The sequence below is a fragment of the Homarus americanus genome, unplaced genomic scaffold (assembly GCF_018991925.1).
Source record: "Homarus americanus isolate GMGI-L3 unplaced genomic scaffold, GMGI_Hamer_2.0 scaffold41366, whole genome shotgun sequence".
In the NCBI taxonomy this organism is placed as follows: domain Eukaryota; kingdom Metazoa; phylum Arthropoda; class Malacostraca; order Decapoda; family Nephropidae; genus Homarus; species Homarus americanus.
Window position 1 is genome coordinate 3,486,487 of NW_024723541.1, and position 18,921 is coordinate 3,505,407.

Sequence of the window (18,921 nt, forward strand, 5' to 3'; positions counted from 1 at the left end):
TTTTCAGCCTTCTGGCTGCCAAGCTCTTCAATAAACCGTTAATTACATATATTACATATCCATCCCTCACACCCCCACCCACCATATCCCTCACACACCCACCCCCACCCCCCCAACACACCCACCCACCCCCACACACACACCCACCCACCCCCACACCACACACTTACCCACCCACCCCCCACACACCCACCCACCCATCCCACACACCCACCCATCCCCCACCCCAACACACCCACCCCCCACACCCCCACACCATTCCACTTTCACACACACACCCACCACCCACACACCCACACACACTGACATCCACAGTATATAAAGTGAATCTGAACATCCACATTTATTCAACGATTCATCTAATTCACATGGGCAAGATTGTGTAACGTGTCTGGAGAATGTTGGCAGCGACGTAGATAATGTTGGCACGGAAGTGATGGACTATTACGCGGTGTCTTCAATTAGAACTTTGTGTGGGCTTAGGTGTGTGTGTGTGTGTGTGTGTGTGTGTGTGTGTGTGTGTGTGACCCCTAACTTCACCTTTAGAGTTTGCATCACCATCACGTTCTCTAGTAAACAATGTATCACTCCCCACACCTCCCCCCTCCCCCTCTGGTACACCATGCTGTAATATCATACGCCCCCACCACACACACACACATGTAAGTACTCTACAGGTGTGTGTGTGTGTGTGTGTGTATGGAACATGACGTGAAGTACCAGCGGTTGATGTTTTCATTTTCAGTTGCGTAAGAGTTGTAGAAAAATTACGTTCCTTAACTCATTGACAATTAAGTTGTGATAATAATGGTGTGTGTGTGTGTGTGTGTGTGTGTGTGTGTGTGTGTGCATGTGTGTGTGTGTGTGTGTGTGTGTGTGTGTGAAAGCTTGATCTATTATAATGACAGTGGAAGTAATATGCCCTGCATGACGCTCGTTACTTTCATTACAACTTTCTCTTGAGTCAGACCTGTAATAGTAGTGCTTCGGGGGTGGGGGGGTGGAGGGGGAGGGGGAGGGGGAGCAGAGGTGGAAATAGTAGGTGGAGGGGTGGTAGAGGTGGAGGTAGAGTGTGGAGTAGAGGTAGAGAAGTTCAAGAGTAATACCACCCTACTTGATACTGTATTAACCCTTTGTATTCCTGTTTAAACCCCCCCCCCCACCGCCCGGACTCATGTCTTCACCTTTACCTCACTTGTTTGTAATTTACGACTCGGTAATAAGAACACTAGTGAGGTGGAATTGATACCTAGGTGAGAGAAAGTGGGAGAGGTATCAAGGCAATGATCTAGTATAGCGGTACAGGTGGTGTGGACAGGTGAGGTGAGGAACATAAGGCAGCCCCCACGCGTAACCACCCGGTCACTGACATTCTCTTCCACACACACACACACACACACTCTTCGTTAAACTACCTGGTGGGTCACGTGACTTTTCAACTTTGTGAGGGTTGCCAGCTTGTCTATGGTTAAAGTTGAAAGGGCTTAATCACGTCGTTTTTTGTTATTATTTTACAAGATTTATTTAAATTTTTAACCTAACCTAATCCTCCTGCGGGAACTCTGGAAAGTTTCAAAAGGAGGCTAGATAGATTCATGGATGATAGAGAGTGGTAGTAACTCTCGACAGGAGCTGCCATGCACAGGCCAACCGGCCTATTGCAGACTCCTTATTTTCTTATGTTCTTATGTTCTTATGTACACCCTTTGCCCTCCCTACCCCTTTCCCCTCCCTACCCTCTTTCCCCTCTCTACCCCTTTCCCCTCTCTACCCCCTTTACCCTCTCTACCCTCTTTCCCCTCCCTACCCTCTTTCCCCTCCCTACCTTTTACTCCTTACTCCTTCCTCCCTCACCCTCTTCTTCCCTCCCTATCTCTCTTCCCTCCCTACCCCCTTTCCTCCCTCACCCCCTTTCCCTCCTCCTCACCCCCTCCTCCCTCCCCCCTCAGGTTCAGAGACACGACATCTCTGGTGTACTGAAGTGAACCCTTTCACGTCATGGAGGGTGGAAACTTGTTCTTAATCTATTTCTTATTATTTGACTTTATTTTTATTTCTTGGACGACGAACCTGGTGTAAGACAGTTCACTGACAGAAGAAACTCCTTAACCTCGTGCCTGGTTCATCAGAGGCTGAGATAACGGAAAGAACATTACGCAAGGAAAGAAAAAATAAAGTAAAGTCACTGAGGTGGGGAAGATGTTTGCTTCCAGTACCTGTATGTGTGTGTGTGTGGGGTGGAGTCAGCTGTTCATTCGGTTTGTTTATGTGATCAGCTGGTGGAGTTCACCGGACGAGTGAGGCCTCTCTCGCGTGTGAGGTGGTTCTATCAGGGTTTGTGGCCACTGTGTAATCCTGCTACCCTGTAATACTACCACCACCACTACCACCATTTTTTACCTCTCTTCACCAATCCAGTACCACCACTACCATTGTCACTGTCACCTCTGCACTCCAATCACCATTACCACCATTATCACTATTTCCTCCCCCCCCCCACCTCTCGTTACCATCACAACCACCATCACCACAATTTCCTCCTCCCTCCCGCCTATCCCTACCACCGTCATCACCACCACAACATATATCCCCATCCCCTCCGTCACCACCTCAATCACCATTACTACAACTACCACCATTTCCTTCTCTCTCCCTCCCCTCGTCACCACCACCATTTCCTCCTCCCTCCCCCCGTCACCACCACCACCACCACACCAGGTATCCAGAACACAGGTAGGAGCTAATAACAAAAACCATCGTGTTATTGTGGTTGAGTGAAGGAGAGGCAGCGCTTGTTGTGCATCCCTTATGAGAGGTCACTAGTCTTCCCCAAGGTTCCTGTCTGGCTCCCTCCCTCTTTGTCCTTCTTCTTCCTCTTTGCCTCTTTTTCTCCTGCACTTATTTCCTTCTTGTTTCTACTGCTCTGTCTCCTCTTCCTTCTCCTCGCTGCTGCCCATCACACTGTCACCTCCATACTGCCTCTACCACGCTACCTCCACCACACTACTACCACCACACTACCACAGTCAAACTACCACCGCCAAACTACCACCACTGTTGGCCGCCAAATATTTGTGTTTGCAAGGGGGGGGGGTCACGGCATTCAAAGTATATGAAGTCTCTCTCTCTCTCTGTGCCACCACCACCTACGCGCTAGGTGAACTTGTGACGACCAAGAACTGCGCAGCTGTAGCAGGTGTTAGTTAGCCAGACAGGTGTGTGCAGGTGTCACGCTATACGCAGGTGTGATTCTCGACACGTGTTGGCGGCGTCCCATTAACCTGCTTGTGAGGGGTTGTCTTATCTTTGAGGAATTATCGAATCACTTAAACCTTTGAGTTGAGTTTGTTTCTGTTTGTTCGTTGTTGTTTCCTCTTCTTCTTATTATTATTATTATTATTAGTAGTAGTAGTGTGTGTGTGTGTGTGTGTGTGTGTGTGTGTGTGTGTGTGTGTGTGAGAGAGAGAATTGGTACAACCTAACATTTAAATATTCCACGTAAATTTTACTTCAGGAAAAAAAAATCGAATAAACGTGTGACAAAATTTTCTTTCATTCCGAGAAAAATATTATACAGTATAGTTAACTCACACGTGAAGTATATTTCTATATTTCTTGTTAAAATGTTAATGTTGGTAATTTACACAGATACCTCGTAGTGTGTTGATTAATGAGGTGTGTTTGTGTGGTGAGGTGATGTGTGTGTGTATGTGTGTATGTATATAGTAAGCGCACAGGGTGTAGATAACGTAGGTGTGTCTATAAAGTAAAGCGTAGTTAATTCAAGGACATTGTTGTGTGTTGTCTGGGTGCAGCGGGCGGCCTCCTGTTGGTGGTAGGTGGGCGGCCTTGTACGCCCCACGACGCCCTACGCTCTGTCAAGGTCTTATCCTCACACGTGCAGTAAGGACCAGCCCACTGATGGCTCCTTGTGATATCCTAGGAGTCCTCTACATTGTTGGGTCCTTATGCTAACCTTGAAGTCCTTTACACCCTATCCTACTGTGCCCTATCCTCCCCTACCCTACCTCACCCTACCCTACCCCACCCTATCCACTATGTGTTTACAATGCTTTGAGAGGAAGTTATAGGCTAGGGAAGGTAGAGTGCTGCTTAACTAATATCCGGTAGAGGTTCTGCTAAGTGGGGGAAGGAGGAGGGGGAAGGATAAATTGGTTAGGAGGGGAGGGAAAATTAGATTGGGAGAGGAGGGAAGAGGAGGGGGAAGTTAGGCTGGGAGGGTAATAAATGTGTGTTTTCCTTCCTGTTGTTTGGATGCCCTCCCCCCTTCAGGCCCCCCCCTACCCTTCCCCATTCCTCAACCTCCTCCCCTTTCCCAAGTCCTTCCCCCTCCTCCCACCTACCCATTTCTTACCCCCATCCAAGCCTTCCTCCCTCCTTTGTCAAACCCTCACCCTCATTTCTCTCCCCAGCCCTCACCCTCATTTCCCTCCCCAGCCCTCACCCCCATTTCTCCCCAGCCTCACCTCCCCTCCCCAGCCCTCACCTCATCTCCTCCCCAGCCCTCACCCCATTTCCTCCCCCAGCCCCTCACCCCTCATTTCTCCCCAGCCCCTTACCCCATCTCCTGCCCAGCCCCTCATTTCCCCCCCAGCCCTCACCTCATCCTCACCCTCATCTCCCCAGCAGCCTCACCCCCTCCCACCTCACTCCCTCCCCCAGTCCACCCCCAGGCATCCCTCCCCCTCTGTTTACACCCACAGCTTCAGTAAACACCAACCGCCGTGACCCAAGCTGGTGAAATGAGGCCCCAAGCTGACCAACTTGTCCTCCACCCAACCTGAACTAACCATTATGCACTGGGAGCCGGTCGTTAATAGCTCGCTGTGACCTACATAGTGTGTTGGTATGTCATGAGGCAGAAAGATGGTGTGTCACCTGATAATTAAACACGTTAACGTACCTGGGTGGGTTAGGTTAGGTTAGGCAGTGAGAGGGGTATCATGGTCTCGTGAATAGAATTGGGACAACGAAAGTTAGGTTTTTGGAGTTTGTGAAGTGACCTATTTTACCTGGCCACTTTAGGGAGCCATGAACGCCTCTTTAACCCTTTCTGAATGCCCCCAAATCTCGACAGAGGTAGAGTGAGTTAGGTGATGAGGATAGATTTGGTCGGATAGGTCGGTGTTGTCTGCTAATGGCCAGTTTGGTGTGGAATCCTGAGAGAGATGTCGGGGGTGAAAGAGAGAAAGTTGTTCCCTTGCCTGTAAACAAAGTGTGTCAGACCAGGTGGACAGGTCTTATAAAGGGCTTCCTCTTGGTCACTCAGCCATTGTGGATTTTGATAATAATATATTGTTTATTTCAGTCTTGCTTAGAACTTGTACGATAAAATGTTACGGTACTTTCTTTTTAATCTATTAAGTGTAAATACCTTCTTGTATCTGATTTTATGTGTATTATTAGAACAAAGGATTTATTGAATGCGTTTCCTGTTGTTGTCTCTTAATGCTTTTGATTATCTTACTAAAGTTTGTTCTTATTTCTTTACAGGAAACCGCCAACCATGTGTTTCTCGTGATGGAGGTGAGTGTGTGTGTCGTCACCCTGGTGGAGTGAGAACCCAGTTGTTAGGGCTCACGATACAGTCAGTGAGGTCGGGAAGAACTAACTAACTACCTTGTTCAGAGGTCAAAGTCACACATCTTGGGTATTTGTTTAAGTTCAGTCCTAGGTGTTGTTGTTTACTTTCTTCCTTTGCCCCGAACTGTTGCCAGGACACCCCCCCTCTGACCTGAGTGACCATTGTCGTCGTTATTCCAGATTTTTCCCCTAATGCTTCGGATTTGATGTTTTCATGACCTTTGACCTGATATATCCTGGCTTCCTGACCTGACTTATCATGGTTAGAACTTTTGGACAAACGCTTTTGGCCTTTAGAGATGCAAATCAGTTTTATTGTTGAAATTGATGATATTACTGTACAAGAACAATATACAGATGACGTTAATATTAGACACCCCAGCTTACTACACCACCCTAACCTGACCTGACCTGACCTGACCTGACCTGACCTGACCTGACCTGACCTGACCTAACCTAACCTAACCTAACCTAACCTATTACTTAACCTAACCGAGACACTAGACAGATGAATCATCACTATCACCGCTTGGGAATTACTATACATGGAACTTTTTGATAATTTTGTGGTAATAACTCTGACATTTCACTCTTGTTCTGTTTTACTAATGGATGGGAAGTCCTTTACACAAATGTCATGACGTCCACTTTGTTTTGAGATCTTTGTCTATCATACGTCACTTCCGTTCTTATTTAATTACTGTTTTTTCCTCTAGTTAATGATTTGTTGTTGTTATTGTTAAGTTCACCAACCTTTAGAACACCTCTGCTACACTCTACGGTATGTTAAGTTTGTTCTCCACGAATCCTTTAATGAATTTAGAACTGTTAACATAACCTACCGTCAGGGGGGCCAAGATTGTAAACATAGTAAAATGACGTCATATCTAATTAATTCTTCTGATGACTTTCCAATTGAATCCAGAGTTATGACGTCACTCTTGTTGGCATTTCCCGGCTGTAACTCCAACGCTCTCCGATAGGTGGCACTCTTGTTGTGTTTTATTTTTGTCATTTAAAACACAATGACTTTTTATGCGGATTTTCCCAGAGACAAATTTGGGGGTAATTTTTGTAACGTAATTTATAGGGTTTTGGTTTTGGTGTAATTCACGGTTTCGTCATCAGGGAGCCAAGCGTGAGAATATTTTAGTCTCACGGTGTTACATTTTGATACACTGCTACGTGGGTTACTTGGGTTGTCTTATTACTATTATTATTATTATTATATGGCCTTAGCCTACGATTTATCACGAGGCTGAGGCATTAGTCCTATGACATATTGTCTTCTGTGTTAATTATACCGTTAGGCAAATCGTAGTGAGGGTGGTGAGGGGGGGGCGAGAGTGGTGAGGGGGGATGAGAGGTGATAAGGGTAGTGAGGGGGACGAGATGTGGTGGGAGGTGGAGTTTTTGGTGGCCGAACTTAGTGCAAGGAAAAGATGGTTTACATGACGCAACGCCCTTGTACCATTACCATGAAGGAGGGTAGGTATCTCTCTCTCTCAGGGCTACTGTACACGCAGGTTGAAAATAGAGGTATTGGTACAGTAATGCCGGTACAAAATACTGGTGCCGGTACAGTAACTTAACTATGTATTTAAATAGTTACGGTACAGTATATTATTAAGTAGTGTGTGTGTGTGTAGACAGCTTTAATGATCACGTACACATGTCTATACTGCAACGCCACATCATTTAATTTCCTATAGTTTCCCCTCTCATTTATTTTATCCTCGTTTTCTTCTCACTATTTCTACTCTTAAAAAAGTAGCCTTCCGGTCTTATTTTCATTTCCTCTTCAATTTTTTCTGGTTTCCAGTTATTCCTTCTTCTTTTTCCTAATTTTATCCTTAATTTCCTTGTTGTACACCCCCCCCCACCCCGTCTTACCGCCAATAGCAGGCTCAGGCAGCCATCACGTGAGAGGCAAGGATGCGTCACGTGTAGAGGGCGTGCAACTCCACCTCACCAGCCACCACAAAACAAACACACACAAACACCTCATCCGTGCTAGTGGGTCAGCTATTGCCATTGACTACCTCGCCAGTCTGCCTCTTTACGCATTTTTTTAGAATTAGGTCAGGTCAGGTCAGGTCAGATCATCATCAACCCTCACAATCAACACTCACACCTAGGGAGACAATATGGACGGCATTGCACTCTACACTTCTCACTTCCTCATCTGTAAAGTTAGGTACCCGTTCTACTGCTGTGTCGAGTTAGAGGTTCCTTCTTCAGCTGGCCTTGGTGTCAGAGTCTGTATCCACCCAGCCTTAAAAAAAAAAGTCTGGGATAAACAGTAGAATATGATGTGATGAAGGACTTGACTTGTTTACATCACCCTCCTCCTCTTACTACTCTTCCTCTTCCTGCAATACCCCTCCTCAACCCACCCTCACGACCCACCCCTTAGACCCATCCTCACGACCCACCCTCTCGACTCACCCACTCAACGTCCCCCTCGACTCACTCTCACCCCTAGACATACTCCCTAGACCCACCCCTAGACACCCACTCAACCCACCCCCTAGAGTCCCACCCCTCTCCCTCCCAGCACCTCAAGGTCAGTGCCCTCTCGAGAGCGTCTGTCTGCGTCTCCGTAGTTGGAATGTAGCTGGCTGGTGAAACACACACACACACACACACACGGAGTTAACCTTTCGAATGGCCCGACAGAAGTGCGTATTACTACCAATAGAGCTGGACTGGAGGGATGACTTGTTCTGTAGTTGAAAGTGTTGAATGTAAATGAACCCAACCAAGGCTTCTGTAGTAGTTGTTGTAGATGTTATAGTAGTAGTGATTGTTGTTGTGGGGAAGAGGAGGAGGAAGAGGTGTTGTTTTTGTTTTTAGTAGTAGTAGGAGAAGGTTGTAGGTCGTAAAAGGTAGTTGTTGTTAGTGAGAGTGACAATACTAATAGTAATTGTATCATGTTGTTGTTGTTCATAGTAGTAAGTAATAGTAGTGGCGGTGTTGTTGTGGGTGGGTGGTGGGGGGGTAGTGTGTGTCAGGAAAGTCACTCTTGGTGGAGGTACCATGATGTGCTGACCTGCTACATACACACTACTTATGTGTGTGTGTGTGTGTGTGTGTGTGTGTGTCCTCCTCCTGTGTATATATACGAAATTGTTTCCATCCGTGTGTCCTTAGTTACCGTCCGTGTCCTTAGTTACCGTCCGTGTCCTTAGTTACCGTCCGTGTGTCCTTAGTTACCGTCCGTGTGTCCTTAGTTACCGTCCGTGTGTCCTTAGTTACCGTCCGTGTGTCCTTAGTTACCGTCCGTGTGCCCGTTTTTTCCCAGAGTTAAAAATAAGAAAACTCAAAGAAAGACCTCATGTTTAGGATAACTTAGCAGGAGCTTTATTGGTGGGGCGTTTGTGAGGGTGTGGGGCAGGGGCGGGGCAGGGGCGGGGCGGGGCGGGGCGGGGGCGGGGGCAGTGACGACGGTACAGAGGAGCCAGAAACTCACTTGGTAATACATTGTAACCTTGGAGAGTACAGTGGAGGTGTAGTCAGCTGGTGGAATTGTTAGGATAATTGTGCACATCCGCTTAATGTTGGCGCCTGTAATTAACTTTACCTGACTTAACTCACTTTAATTTAGCTCAGCCTAACTTAGCTCATCCTAACCTAACTCAGTCTAACCTAACCATACCTAACCTAACCAAACAACTTACTCTTGACGTAAACAAAACAAACACGCAATTTTATCTTAGAAAATCCAGGTTCGTTTCCGGGAATTAGTTTGGTCCGACTGCCAAAAGACGGAATTAATTTTAGATCAAGTTCACCCCCGTGGTCTTGGACGTAAACAAACTAGGGGTAAGTCACTGGTGTTTCTTATCAGTCGATGAGGAAAATATAAATTAACGTGGCGTAGTTGGCGATGTTTGCGTAGTTGGCGATGTTTGCGTAGTTGGCGATGTTTGCGAAGTTGGCGATGTTTGCGTAGTTGGCGATGTTTGCGTAGTTGGCGATGTTTGCGAAGTTGGCGATGTTTGCGTAGATGGCGATGTTTGCGTGAGTTGACTAAGCTCTTATGAAGCACTTGTAGATTAAATACTGTGCCTCTACTACCAGCTTATTTCACTTTCAGATTAACCTAACCTACCCTAACGTGACGAAGAGTGCGGGGAGATATGATAGAAGTATTCAAGTGGGTGAAAGAAATCAATAAAGGTGATATAGATAAAGTTCTTATAATATCCGAGCAGGATAGGACTCGGAACAACGGATTCAAGTTGGATAAGTTTAGGTTTAGGAGGGAGATAGGAATGAACTGGTTTACAAATAGGGTGGTGGACGAGTAGAACAAGCTTAGCAACTTTGTAGTAAGTGCTGGAACGCTGGAAAGTTTCAAAGGGAGGCTGGATAGATTCATGGATGATAGAGAGTGGTAGTAACTCTCGACAGGAGCTGCCATGCACAGGCCAACCGGCCTATTGCAGACTCCTTATTCTTATGTTCTTATGTGACCTAACCTAACGTGACCTAACCGAACCCCTTTTATTTCACCTTAAGATTAACCACCCTAAAGCTAACCTAACCTAATCCCAGGTAACGTTAGTGGGGTTAAGGTTAATCTTTGGTGAAATAAGCATGGAGAGGTCTAGCCTTCAGGTGTTTCATCGACTCGTAAACAGTGCTGAGTTAGGTTAGGTGTCAGTAATCTCGTTTCACTCCGTAGGTAAATGCCGACTCGTTAACCTTTTATCAATATCATCATCGTGAGGCGGTAACCATGGTGATAGCCTTGACCGTATAGCGAATTGAAAGCCTGCAAGATATAGTGATGATTCATGGTAAACGTTATACTGATCACGTATGTATATGTGTAACGAACTGAACACCTGGCCAATGACAACACACTTCTTGTATTGATATTAGGAAGCGATACTGTGATTGGTTAGGTTGAGTTGGGTTGGATTGGGTTAGATTGGGTTAGGTTAGATTAGTATACCTGATTGTTTAACCATTATTTTCCTACCTGAACTAACTAAATTGGAATGTTTTTTACCTTAGAACAGAAAACAAGTTTGATTTTATAGTTCATTCACGGCTCAAACGCGTATTTAATCCCCAGTTCACTTAAACATAATATCCAAATGCTTAACATTTTTGCTACAGATTCGAAAGAGTTGATGTAGAACGTAATTTACATACTGAACATCGTCACACTGTCGGGTCAGCAAAATATTTCACTTGTCACTTTCCCTAACATAATTTCCTTTTCTCGTTGCAGTACTGTAATGGCGGTGACTTAGCGGATTATCTCCAAGGTAAGTGTACGATACTTCCACTTAGATTACTGTCACTTGAATGTTGAAATGTTTTGATTAATAGTTCACCGTAGAGAGCTGGTGTAAACATCCTCTCCATTGATAGGATAAACTGGGGTAAATAAAGCTTAGATGTGTGTTGTGTTTAATTACAGGTGTGCAAGGTGTGGTAGGAGAGTGGGAAAGGTGGATGGGTGTGGTGGATGGGTGTGGTGACTGATGTGGCCTAGTTAAGTGGAGTTGTTGATTTATACATACAGGTATATAGAGATAGATTTTATTTTATAGAGTTATATGTCTCTCTCTCTCTCGAAACACGTGTTGTGGAGAGTAAACAAGGTTGTAATTTGATTGTGTTGGTGAAGGTGATTATGTGGCAGTAATGGTGGTGATTGTGGTGGTGGAGATGTTATAGTAGGAGTAGTAGTGGAGTTGTTGTGGTAGTGACAGGTCAGTGTTGTGGTTGGCTGACGTGGTGTTTACTCCTTCTCCTTTGGGATAAGGGACACCACGTGCTACCTTTCCTTGGCTCCACGCCCTGACCTACTACTCACACGTCACACATACTCTCCCCTCCCACTACCATCACCACTATCACCACCACTACAACCACTATCACCACTATCACCATCACCACTATCACCAGTACCTACTTGTTAATATGTTTTCCTGCTAATCATCTACCACCCCATCTTTACAAACTGGTAGGGAAAGAAAAATGAACATTATTGCCATCTGGATTATTTAGTTACATTAAAGGACGATCTACTTAATCAGGTTAATAAAATGATCTTGTTGTTGTAGTCTTGAGAAGCTAATGGTGTTGTAGTTGTAGTGTTGTTTATGTAGTAATTTCTCTTTATTTATGTATTTCAGCCAAGGGGACGTTGAGTGAGGACACGATACGCTTGTTCCTCAGTCAGATGGGTAAGTATTACTGACTAACGCACTCAGTATACACACTCCACACAGACTCATTATACGCACTTTTCACGCTCACGCTACACATTCTTCACACTCATTAGACACACTCACATTGGTACATACTAGGCAGTCCCGTTTACACACTTACCCCCGATCGCTCATTATATCCGTCCAACCTATATTTGAAGCTACCCACTTTGTTCGAGTTAATGTTGAAGTTTATTAACGTGTTCCACTAATCCACTACTCTATTTCCTTACACTTCTCACACTACGCTGTACACATCCTCACACTCACTGTACACACCCTCACTATACACACCCTCACTATACACACCCTCACTATACACACCCTCACACTCACTGTACACACCCTCACTATACACACCTCACACTCACTGTACACACCTCCTCACTATACACACCCCTCACTGTACACACCTCACTATACACACCTCACACCCCACTATACACACTCACACCTCACTGTACACACACCTCACTATACACACACCACACTCACTATACACACACCTCACTATACACACCCCACACTCACTATACACACTCACACTCACTGTACACACCACTATACACACCTCACACTCACTATACACACCTCATTATACACACCCTCACACTCACTGTACACACCCCTCACTATACACACCTCACACCTCACTGTACACACCCTCACTAATACACACCTCACTATACACACCCTCACTATACACACCCTCACACTCACTATACACACCCTCACACTCACTATACACACCCTCACTATACACACCCTCACACTCACTGTACACACCCTCACTATACACACCCTCACACTCACTGTACACACCCTCACTATACACACCCTCACTCTGTACACACCTCTACACACACCCCTCACCTCATGCCCTCACACACCCCTCCCTCCTGTACACACCCTCCTCTACACACCCTCCTGCCTCCTATACACACCTCACACTCACTATACACACCTCTACACACCCTCACACTCTGTACACCCTCCTATACACACCTCCACTCACTATACACACCCCCTCTCACACACCCTCCTCCCTCCACCTCTCCCACACTCCACACACCCTCACTATACACCTCCACACTATACACACACTCTATACACACACACTCACTACACACCTCCCTTACACACCCTCCTCACTATACACACTCTCCTCCTACACCCTCACTTACCACCCTCACACTACTCACACCTCACTATACACCCTCACACTCACTGTACACACCTCACTATACACACCTCACACTCACTGTACACACCCTCACTATACACACCCTCACACTCACTATACACACCCTCACACTCACTATACACACCCTCACTATACACACCCTCACACTCACTGTACACACCCTCACTATACACACCCTCACACTCACTGTACACACCCTCACTATACACACCCTCACACAAAACAGATTAAAACCCTCACTCACTAGTTTTCTAGTTAGTATCATAATGGTCATTAATATTGAACTAACCAAATATCAAGGCACTAGCGAGTCGTGGCTAAGTGGTTATCACCTCTCCCTAGCGCTACTGTAGGGTTCGAATCCCGGTAGGGAGCATAATTTCAAGGTATGAATTGTTTTGTTTCCAGCGGAGTCAATGAGAGCGCTGTACGGAAAGGGCATCGTTCACCGGGACCTGAAGCCTCAAAACATCCTCTTAGCTCACGCCGGCAAGCCCAACCCTCCACCTCACCTCATAACACTCAAAATAGGTAAGTGAGAAGCAAGCTTGTCTGTATGTCGCTGTTGTGAGACGTTCATTGGGTGGAGTCGGTGTGTGACCCCCTTTTTCCTACTTCCCTTGAGAGCGGTGAGGTGTGTGTGTGTGTGTGTGTGTGTGTGTGTGTGTGTGTGTGTGTGTGAAGGCTAAAGAAATAACAGTGTATAACCTCAGCACTGACAGTTGGAGGTGAGTCAGTCAGTGTCGGGGACCCTCACCGTCATTACTCCTGGTAACTGTTTATCGTCCACACACACACACACACACACACACACACACACACACACACACACACACACACACACACTCTATCACCTATTTTTATATATTGTTAAATGTCAACAAGAAGAAGTCAACAACACCATCCTAATCATTGTTTTGTGTGTGTGTGTGTGTGTGTGTGTGTGTGTGTGTGTGTGTGTGTTGTACCCGTAGCCAGCTTCCCTCAGCAAACTCTCATTTGTAATCTCATCTCGTGTTTTGTTCATGACACTGACATAGATAAGAGTACCAGAGTGAAGGTGCAGGCAGGTCACCTTAACGGTACTACTTGTAACATGTTGATTTATCTCTGTGTTCCTGTATTTTTGTTTGTTTACACCTGCAGGGCGAGTGACGTGTTCTGGCATGTTGATAGGATCTATGGAGAAGCTCTGATATTGTATTGAAGGTTTAACACTGTATTTTGTCGAAGTAAAGTGAATGGGTTTACTGTGAGTATTCATGTGATAGTCAAAATTAATAACAGTGAATGGCTGAGAGTAATGGTTGTACAGTGTATGATAATGTTGCTTGAAGTGCGTCCTGAACGAATATATGATTTATTCTATTTTATTACGTTATAAAAACTGGAAAGTATTAAAAATATACGAGGTAAATTGAAAAAAAAAACGAATATTTCTTGCAGCAGCCAGAGAGACTAAGTGAAACAAGTGAGGCATGTATGTAGGAGGTGAGTGCAGGTGTCTTGTTATTAGGGGCAGCACATAACTCTCTCTCAATACTTTGTTTACTTTCTCTTAATAATCGCATGCGTTGAGCACATCTTAAAGGTTATTAAAGATACCCATGCCCCTGTACGGACGTTTAATTTCTCTATAGATGCAGCAATGTACGGTATTGAACGGTATCTTGGAGGTCCTTGGTCACTGCAGGAGCGGAGGTGCAAGTCTCTGCTTGTGTTTCATCATTGTTGTGGTCGGGGCAGGACGCCCGCCCACCTGTCCCTGGGTGAAACTTTGAGCGACGAATTGAAAGTTGTCATTAATTCAAAGTTAACTGCTTTTCCTAGATATACGTTGGCAATAATTATACTTGATTATATTGATGTTCATAATAAATATGTTTTAAAATATAACGTGTTCATTAAGTCAGACATTTTCGTATAAGACGACTATATTTTGAAAATATACGAATCATTCTGGGACAGAGAGAGCGTGTGGTGCCGAGCTGTCTGGCGGGTCCAAACTGGTTGTGATAATCGCGTCGCACAATGCCAGCTTTTTAGAGACGCTTCCACGGTGTTGTTAACATTTATTGTTAGATAATGATAATAATTATATTGTTATGTTATAGCGTCAGTTAGTTGTATATTATTGAATGATATTAATATTTATCTTGAATGTGTTGTCAACATTTCGTCATTATAATAATTGTTTTTCTTTACTGTAGACTTAGGTCATGGGTAATGCCACAGTATCACTCTGAACAACTATTTACGCATCATATATTATTTTTATTAAGATCGTAGTTAAAAATGGTAATAATGGATAAGTGGCACCATGACATTTGGCAACTGTGTTTAAAGGTGAGGCGCACACCGTGGTCTAGTATCGTGCATCAGTCAGTCGTCGTCTGCGCTGGTGTGCAGATAGTCCGGTCTCTAGTTCACTGTGCAGTCCCTTTTTCCTATATAATAAGTGACGTAACATTGTGCTTGGTTTATAAAGGACACAGCAACCACTGTCACTAACTATAGAAAGGTGTGAATTGATGTACGTCGTAGCCAAAGTTGTGACCATACATTGATATATTAAGATTCCCAATACATTTAAAAGGTAAGTGTTACAAACTTTAAATGACCTACTTTTATGGTATATTTTTTTTTAGGGTTTGCATATCCAGCGGCTGAGTCCACGTCAAATTTTTGTGTTTGTTTCATTTTCATTGAGGTAACTTTCACTGTTCAACTACGTAGTTCTGGTATAATTTGTAGAGATTTGGGATAAAAAAACCCAACTAAAATACTCCCCTTCCTCCTCCACTTTGTGTCAGGCTATATTCCTTTTAGCAGGAACGAATGGCAAGAGACAGACATCTAGACTCGGCAAAATTTAAAGCTGAAATCAGACACTGTAGCGATGGTGATGTTTATTTCACCGGAGTGCTGAAGGTGTTAAAATCCACCCATGAAAGTTGGCTCTTGCATCACCACATTTTCATCGCCGTTTAGTGACTTTTCACCAAATTAATATCTCCCACAGTGCCCTCAGATGTGTTCTTATTTTGTGCTTTTTTGTGTTCGTGTGTAATAAGAGGATGCTAGTTCGAATGAGGAAGTCGTATTTTCCTCCTTATTTATTTTTACGTACTTGGTGTTAAGTGCTTGTACGTGGGTGTAAGAACGTACCGGTGTCATTGCTTTCTTTAATAACTGGTATGACGGCTTTCATTTTTTTAGACAGGCAGCTTCTTAGATAGCCCACCCGGTCTTACCACCTTAACTGACACCATCGTATAAGTTACCGAGTTAACACTGACATTCTCGAGGCTTCTTAACACTGACAATACTGTATACATTATCCAGTTAACTTAACACTGAACACCGTTAATATTACCAAGTTTACATAACATTAACACCGACGTAAGTTTTCATAGCCTCCAGACAGGAAAATTGCGAGGTTTAGGCCTACTATATACCGTATAGGCCTACATCCCAATAAGCTGAATCATGCACCGTACTACAGTGTGTAAGACCAAGAACGAAATCATTTGAAATTAATAGTAAAAGAGAACGATGTTATGTTAGTTTATGTTAGTTCTTTTGGTCTGCTGCGAAGTGGCTTTTAGATTAATTTTCCCCCACACTTCCCCCAACTTTCCCCTAACCTCTCCCCAACTTTCCCCCACCTTCTCCAAATTTCTCCCACCTTCATCCAACTTTCCCCCAAACTTCCCCACCCACAGGATTTTCATTCTATACACGCCACAAAGGATCTCACCAACCAAAATAACGGCGGAGTTAAACTTAGCCTATACTCTCAGTAACCTTACATGATATAGTGCATTTAAAGATATTTTGAGCTGTGAGTTTGCTTCTGTTTGTCACTGAGGTATAGCCTACTTGTCCGTTTATTTATCATTGCTTATTATCGTCTTTATTGCCTATGCGAGGATTGTGAATAAGGTTAAGGAGTTGGTTGGATTCATTATTGACTTCAATGGCGTTGGATCTGCTTCTACCTTCTTGCTGACTCAATTTATGTGCAGTGTTTTTATTTATTGTGCCATTTAGTACTTACTATTTACGTTTGCCATTAGCTTATGTATATTACACTTAATCGTCTATTGGTGGATGGATTTCGCTCCCACTTAGTGTGCCTTGAGACTGTTTATTGCCCCGAGGAAGTACTGTATTGTATTGGTACTTCATTATTTTCAGGTCTTTAGGTTAACCTTTCATTCTGTGTCTGGTCTTGTGTTGTAGGCGATAAGTGTCATCAAGATATGGTACAGGTGGGGACAAATGTTCGCTCCCTGCGGTGAAACAGAGTCATTTGGAACGGGAATGAATCTTCGAACTGACTGACCCTGACTCTCATCTGGTGCGGGTGTGCTGTTTCCATCTCACTTGGGGTCGATACTGCTTCATTTTCGGAGGGAGCGATCTTTTGACCCCAACTACAATATTTTTCTGTATTTGTGCAGGGATCTCCTACAAACTTTGGTGATAGGTTTGTTATCATTGAAGAAAAATATCTACATTTATTGATCTTCAAGTCTGTAGTTCAGTGGTCAGCGTCAATATAAAGAGTTTTTTTATGTACTGTGTAACCATGCCGGTACTTATTGTAATATTATACCCCCAGCTCTATCCTGTGGTGCAGTACAGAGTATAACGTTTCTTACAAATCTGTTGTATTTTACTGTATGCATTTTTGTACTCCGGATGTGTCGACAACCAAGTGTAATGTATGGCTAATTATAATACATTGCCAGTTCCATTTCTACGGTATATTGATTAATAACTAATTTTTTAACCTCCAGCTGACTTTGGCTTTGCAAGATTTCTCCAAGATGGAGTAATGGCAGCCACATTGTGTGGGTCTCCTATGTATATGGCTCCAGAGGTCATCATGTCCATACAATACGACGCTAAGGCTGATCTCTGGTCATTAGGCACCATTGTGTTCCAGTGTCTTGCTGGCAAGGCACCATTCCAAGCTCAGACTCCACAGGCTCTAAAACAGTTTTATGAAAAGAATGCTAATTTGGCTCCAAGGTTAGTAGCTGTTCATAGTTTGATAGTTTTGTTCTACTGAAGTACATTTTGGTATTGTATATTCCATATGTAAACTGATTCAGTACAGCACTAATATATATTGAAGTAATTTATGAGAAACATGGAATATTCTAAACTTAATCATTGTTTTTATTCTCATACAGTACTGCTAACATACTAGATTGAAACTGTGGAAGAAAGTACCAACATATGTTTTTTGAGGTGACTGTGCTTGGTCTGGATGCATATTCTTAGGGCTCTACACTTGGCTGTGTGTACACGTCCATGAGACTATGTGCCGGATATTGTATTTGTACACATATTCCTACAGTTTCTAGCTTCAGCTTTAAGCACATTTAATCAAGACACATGTACAGTCGTATAGAGCTACATGGTCCTGGGTACATGTGGAGTCATATACATTGTTAAATTTATCTATTTGTACAGAAAAAGTCTCACAGGAAAACAGCAGATTGTAACATGGGAAACAAATAAAAATGAATACCTATATAATGGAAACTTCCTCTCCTCAGAATACCTTCAGGAACATCCGCAGAATTAGTTGATCTCCTCATGGGACTTTTAAAGAGAAATGCAAAAGATCGAATGGACTTTGAAACCTTCTTCAACCACCCATTTACTCGTATGGGAGAGTCCTCAGCTCAGAAGCCAGTTTCAGGTAGCTCATCATCGGTGCCTATGCCCACACCTTCTCCTACACCTGCAGCTACACCCAAGCCTGTGAGTCGTGGAGGAGCATACACACACCACACACAGCCTGCTCCAAGCCCTCCTATTGGTGAGTTATGCTTGTATTTTATTTTGTTTCAAATATCTTCT

At 44.1% G+C, this 18,921-nt stretch overlaps 1 protein-coding gene across 5 annotated transcripts in view; it reads left to right on the top strand.

Moving 5' to 3' along the window:
• Positions 1–18,921, top strand: part of LOC121863571 (serine/threonine-protein kinase unc-51-like) — a 117,703-nt gene that overhangs the window by 85,906 nt on the left and 12,876 nt on the right. For 4 of the 5 annotated variants that reach the window (XM_042362281.1, XM_042362280.1, XM_042362282.1 and 1 more), the window contains exons 4-9: positions 5,515–5,547; positions 10,850–10,886; positions 11,763–11,813; positions 13,450–13,572; positions 17,847–18,081; positions 18,615–18,880. In XM_042362281.1, the coding sequence (XP_042218215.1) occupies positions 5,515–5,547; positions 10,850–10,886; positions 11,763–11,813; positions 13,450–13,572; positions 17,847–18,081; positions 18,615–18,880 (745 nt within the window). Of the gene's footprint in view, positions 1–5,514; positions 5,548–10,849; positions 10,887–11,762; positions 11,814–13,449; positions 13,573–15,198; positions 15,638–17,846; positions 18,082–18,614; positions 18,881–18,921 lie in introns of those variants that run through there. The other variant, XM_042362284.1, reaches the window with a different exon arrangement.